Consider the following 6,002-nt stretch of genomic DNA (forward strand, 5'->3'; position numbering starts at 1 on the left):
AAAAAGTAACTTCACATAAATTATTGCCACTTTTTTCTGACTCTGGAAGTTGGTATTTTATAAACATCACATGGAGTTGGGAAACACAGCGCCATCTGTGTGTCTGTCATACGACTTATTGAGTGATATGTTATTTGTGAGTAACATATTGTAGAAAACAACGCCTCCGATACAAAAAGCTTGGACTTCAGGAGTCTGCATTCATAGAAGGGAGTTGGTGTACGCAAAGTTCATAGCTAGATCAAGATTGTGTTAAAGCCCAATTCTATGCGCCTTAGTAATAACACCATAAAAACTAATATCTTGGAAATAGCATCTTCGGAAAAGTATAATGAGAATAATTGAACGCCATATTCAAAAGATTTGCATTATGTGATTAATCTCTCTCGAAGTGAGATATAAAAATATTTTCTCACAGATTCAATATAAAGGTTAGATATCTTCTATAAAATTTTGTAGAAAGTTATTTCAAACAAATTTGCATAGAACTTCATAACCGTAACTCAAATAGAATACAAGATAGAAGGCATTCTCTGAAAAGAGTCTCCCAAAACCTGTTTGTATGAGAAAACTTCTTACTTTTCTCATATAAAAAAGGTTAACTGTGCAATCACTGTTTTATGTGAATAGAGTAAATTCGGATGATTCTTCAAAACTATTCACTAAAACAGAACAGAACCCAGGGGACGGGTGTAGCGCGATGGGTAAGTCGATGCCTTTCACGCAGCCCGCCTGGGTTCGATTCCCAACCCCGCACATAGGGTCAGAAAGTTTTTCTGGCCCGAAGAGGTGAATGACCTTAAGGTTAAAACCTCTATAATCGAAACAAAAAAAAAACAGAACTGAGCGTATCTTTTTCCAAAAGCTCATCTTTTCTGTGAGTTTCTCATTTATGTGGTTTCTTCAATATATGTTTTCACTCAGTCATTACAAAACTATTAATAACACTTTTTAGACTGTTAGAAAAGAGCAACTGTAATTCACGTTCTCTTTTGTGTGACGAAATACACACTCACACATAAAATCACGCCAATTCCTGACTATTTTCTTGATCCGACTTTCGGTTTCGAAATTACAGGATGGTTGGTGTAAAAAATTCAATTTCATGTATTTTTTTTCGGAATAGAACACCTAAAAAGCAGCCATTTCCTGAAAATTGATTATGAAATTGCTTTAAGGGACTGTTTCCGCTAGAGTTTCGCTGACATTTTCGACCTCCTATGAAAGTCTACGTAGACTTTTCGACAACACATGAAGGAATATTTTTATTATCGTTAAGTAATTTCGAAACCGTGCTAATTTTTTATTTTTTTTCAATTTATGAAAATATCTTTATCTTGAAATGTTGCCAAAAAACTTTCATCTGGGCAGAATACACAAGTCGAAAAGGAATAAAAAAAAATCTCAAACATTTTTACCGGGTGATAGAATAGGAAACAAAATATGTTTTTTCCAAGAGTGGTTCGAATGACTCGTTTTCCGTTATTATAAGGTGATGAATGTTGTAAATTTCAAACCGTCATTCAAAGTGACTAAGCTTACTCTTACTCTTACTCTTTCAGTCGTAGACCACGTGGGTCTCTGCTGTATACAGGAGGCGTCTCCATTCAACTCGGTTCATGGCTGTTCGCCGCCAGCCTCGGTAGCTGCGAAGGATCCGTAGGTCGTCCTCAATTTGATCGATCCATCTTGCCCGCTGCGCGCCTCTTCTTCTTATACCGGTCGGATCATTATCGAGAATCATTTTAACCGGGTTGTTCTCCGACATTCTAACAACATGTCCGGCCCACCGTAACCGCCCGACGTTGGCCGTTTGGACGAGGGATGGTCCTCCCAGCAACTGGTGCAGTTCATGGTTCATTCGCCTTCTCCACGTACCGTCTTCCATCCGCACTCCGCCGAAGATGGTTCGCCACACCTTCCGTTCAAAAACACCTAGTGCGCGTTGATCCTCCGCAAGCATTGTCCAGGACTCGTGCCCGTAGAGGATAACCGGTACAATCTGCGTTTTGTAGATAGTTAACTTCGTACGACGGCGAATTTTGCTCGATCGATAATCCTGCGCAGTCCAAAGTAAGCACGATTTCCTGAAAATATGCGTCTCTGAATTTCTCTGCTAGTGTCATTATCGGCAGTACCAGTGAGCCCAAGTACACGAACTCGTCGAACACTTGGTCCGTGGTAGCGCGTTCGCCCATAAATCCTGCCTGATATTGTCCCACGAATTCGTTTGCAATCGGTGAAAGTCGACGGCATAAGATTTGGGAGAGTACCTTGTAGGCGGCGTTCAGCAGAGTTATCGCGCGGTAATTGCAGCAATCCAGCTTATCGCCCTTTTTGTAGATGGCACGCACGATTCCTTCCATCCATTCCTCCGTTAAAATCTCGTCCTCCCAGATCTTGGTAACGACCCAGTGCAGTGCTTTCACTAGTGCATTACCACCGTGTTTTAGTAGCTCGCTTGACTAAGCAAAGAACATAAAAACTCTTCGGAACAGTACTGAAAACTATTCCAATGTGTAGGTCTTTTTGGTCGATGGCCAATCGAACCGTCTTCGACTGTTTTTTTTTTATTCAGGAGCAAGGGAGAAGCCCGCTAGAGCTTAGATTTTTGTTCTCCTTCTCCAGCAGGCATAAAACCTTCTCATCTTTTGTATTAACAGATAACATTTGTCCAAATGATACATAACGAAATCTTAAATTACCCTTATTCAAACTACAAAGCTAACTAACAACTATTGATATCGTTTAATTATCCAAATAAAACTAGCGGGAAAAGATTCGGAGAAAACGGGTTTTAATGGTGTTACGAGATAAATTGAAATCAAATTCATCAGAGCAAGTATTGAATACGCGACACATACTCGAAAACGGTTCATTAAAGCCATAGTTAGCTCTAGCACGAGGAATTCTGAGAAATGGAATAAACCGCAAATTACGCCGATGAATGTCAAAACTTAGCTGTTGTAGGAGATCTGCACAATCAATTCGAGATTGGATGAGGTCTGCGACGAAAACAGCTTTCAGTGTATTACGGCGGACAGATAGCAAGCGGAGGGCAGGCGACGCAAAGCAAAACGAATGAACTTGCGCTGGACAGTTTCAATGCGCAGATTATCAGTTTGGTAATATGATGCCCAAACAACAACTGCATACTTCAGTGTAGAGCGAACTAGAGCACAATATAACGATTTCAGGCAGTGTATGTTATTGAAATTTTTTGAGATGCGAAAGATGAAACCTAGCATCTTGAATGCCTTATGGCGTTTTCGTTTTTAATTTGCACTACACCGGTGCAGTGCTACACTGAGGCATGAATAAACGAACAAAACTGACGAAAACATAAACAGTAACCATTGACTACAATAAACGATTCCATTGCACAGAGCTACACCAAACTTTTGATGAGTGCTACACCAGTGGTATCGGTGCAGAAAAAGTGTAGCACTGGTGTAGTGCAATTGGCAAAAACGAACGGATTCAGTGCACCTTTCGCTACACCGGTGTAGTGCAATTTAAAAACGAAAACGACATTAGAGAGGGTATATTCTATGCGATCTTTGAAACTAAGTTTTGAATCCAATAACTCTCCTAGATCCCTCATTGATGTCTACCGTTTCAGTACAGCTTGCGAAATAGTGTAATCATACGTGATCGTGGTTCGTTTATCGTGGAGAAGGAGATAACGGAGCATTTAGAGGCGTTCAGAACATATTCTCTTGACGTTGCACCAGTTAGAAAATACATCCAACTGTGACTGCAAGAAATTTGAGTCTTTCAGATCTTTGATAAGATGAAACAGCTTGAAATCGTCGGCAAATGATACCTTCATACATTGCAATGCGAAATTCAGATCATTTAGATATAGCAGAAATATGAATGGTCCTAGATAGCTTCCCTGAGGAACGCCAGAGCTCACGATGAATGGTGGAGTAACGCAGTCGCCAATTTTCACGGTCTTCACCGGTTAATTTGCAGTGACCTTGCTGAATATACTAAACCTTAAAAATCCACGTTTTTATGGTGTTCATTATTCAGCGCGTATGATTTGACATTTAAACAACTTTGAATCAGTTTGGTTTTTCAGCTTAGATCAAACATTATGCTAATTCTCAGATCCAAGTGTATTCAGTAGACCGTTCATCTAGCCTAGTTCATCATCGCGTTATACTTGCACGCTTTTACAGTTCATCTACTTTTTTCTCGCCGCACTGTGTTTTTCATGAAAGAAAAGCTCATGCCATTTTGACGATGTTACGAATTTATTTTCCAGATGTTACATGTTTCGGTTTATGGAATGCCAGTCGCGTTCGTTAAGTTCAGATAGAAGATATGAGAAATTTTACACTACCTCGGACGCAAATCTAAATTGTTCAAGTTTGTTGAAAATAATTGATTTTATATCGGTTGCTGCAATGGAATGTTTGAAGATAAAATCAACCGGACATCTAGAATTTCCGATAAAAATTAGAAACAAACGCTTAACAAACTTACATTTTTATTAAATGATAAAATATCATCATAACATCTTTCGCTCTCCATGTTTTCCTATAAGGGGTGTAAATATAGATAAAAAGATACTGTGTATAGCCTTTAAGATGATTATATATTATATACTTTTAAAGAGATCACCTATAAAATTGACAAACAAAAAGTCTAACCGTAGATTAGATGCAGCAGTTTTAGTAATAGAAAACATGAGAAATGGGCCATGTAAACATTATTCTGTAATGCCAGTTACTTGTCTGATAAAATCGACGTATTCGGTCAGTCTGGCGAATCCTACCGGTATCATCCGTTCACAACTGATCCTACTTCCAAAACTAACCACACCAATCTGTGTCCGGTTCATGTTGTACAGAACCAATGGTCCTCCGGAGTCTCCGTTGCACGTTGACTGTCGATTTTCACCACGACAGCAGAGTGTCGTTGACCGTATCGTGCCGGGTCCGTAGAATAATGAACATTCGCTGTTGCGAATAACGGTCAGGGTGGTATATTGCAATCTTTGAGCGGGTGCGCCGTTATCCCTGGTCAACCCCCATCCACTGACCAAGGCCAACTGTCGATTGTAGCTACTGTTACCTGCCGGAAGATTTACCGGTTCAATTCGATCACTGAAAATTACACTCTCTGGAAGTTTAACTACGGCGACATCGTTAGCAAGCGTACTCGGATTGTAATCCGGATGACGAACATATTCCGTCGAGTTGAGAACAGTTCGTCCATCGTTTCCTTGGTCATTTAAATCCACCGCACCAAGCGTAACCTCAATTGATCGAGCATTTTCCACACAATGTCCTGCAGTCAAAACCCATACGTCACTAAGCAGACTTCCACCGCACAGCGCTCTACCTTGATCCGTTTCTATTATGAGTTTGGCTTGATAAGGAAATTGACCGAGTTCAGCATTCTTTCCATTTATGATTCGAGATTCTTCTGCTTGTACTTGGATAGTTAACCCTATTAGGAGGAATACCACCCACGAGTTTACGGTTGGTATTTTCCTAGCAACCGCACCTTTCAACATTTTGAATAGTACTGATTTCCTAAAACATTGGCATCTGAACTAATATTAACGACGGTAGCTTCAAAAATACCGTTGCAATCCACTGGTTGATTGATTAATTATCAATTACACCGTAGGTAAATTACGTTAAAACCGGTTTAGTGACTATGTTTCAATTAAAATGATTGCAAGTTTGAAATGCAAATTAATTTCGCCAGTTTTTTTTATTGTGATTAATAATTTAATAAGCACGATTACAATAACATTAAAAATGAAGTCTTCAAATTCATTCACAAATAGGCGAGACCGGGGCTGGTTGGCCGAGGTTTGCTTTCGGGACTTTTGTACTCATTCTGCTTAGACTTTTTGATAAACAGTTTGCGCTGTCTTGAAGATACAACTTATGAGCATTAATGTGATATTTTTCATTACTAAGGCCCTTTCTACCATTCTCACTTCCACTTTCACATTCACTTCACTTACATGTCACTTC

At 39.6% G+C, this 6,002-nt stretch overlaps 1 protein-coding gene across 1 annotated transcript; it reads right to left on the reverse strand.

Annotated features, from left to right (window-relative positions):
- Positions 1-4,506: 4,506 nt before the first annotated feature.
- LOC131434237 (collagenase-like) lies at positions 4,507-5,530 on the reverse strand. Its single transcript, XM_058600890.1, has one exon. The coding sequence runs from the start codon at positions 5,528-5,530 to the stop codon at positions 4,721-4,723; it is 810 nt and encodes a 269-aa protein (XP_058456873.1). The 3' UTR covers positions 4,507-4,720.
- Between the last annotated feature and the right edge of the window lie 472 nt (positions 5,531-6,002).

Source organism: Malaya genurostris, chromosome 3, assembly GCF_030247185.1.
Source record: "Malaya genurostris strain Urasoe2022 chromosome 3, Malgen_1.1, whole genome shotgun sequence".
Classification (NCBI taxonomy): domain Eukaryota; kingdom Metazoa; phylum Arthropoda; class Insecta; order Diptera; family Culicidae; genus Malaya; species Malaya genurostris.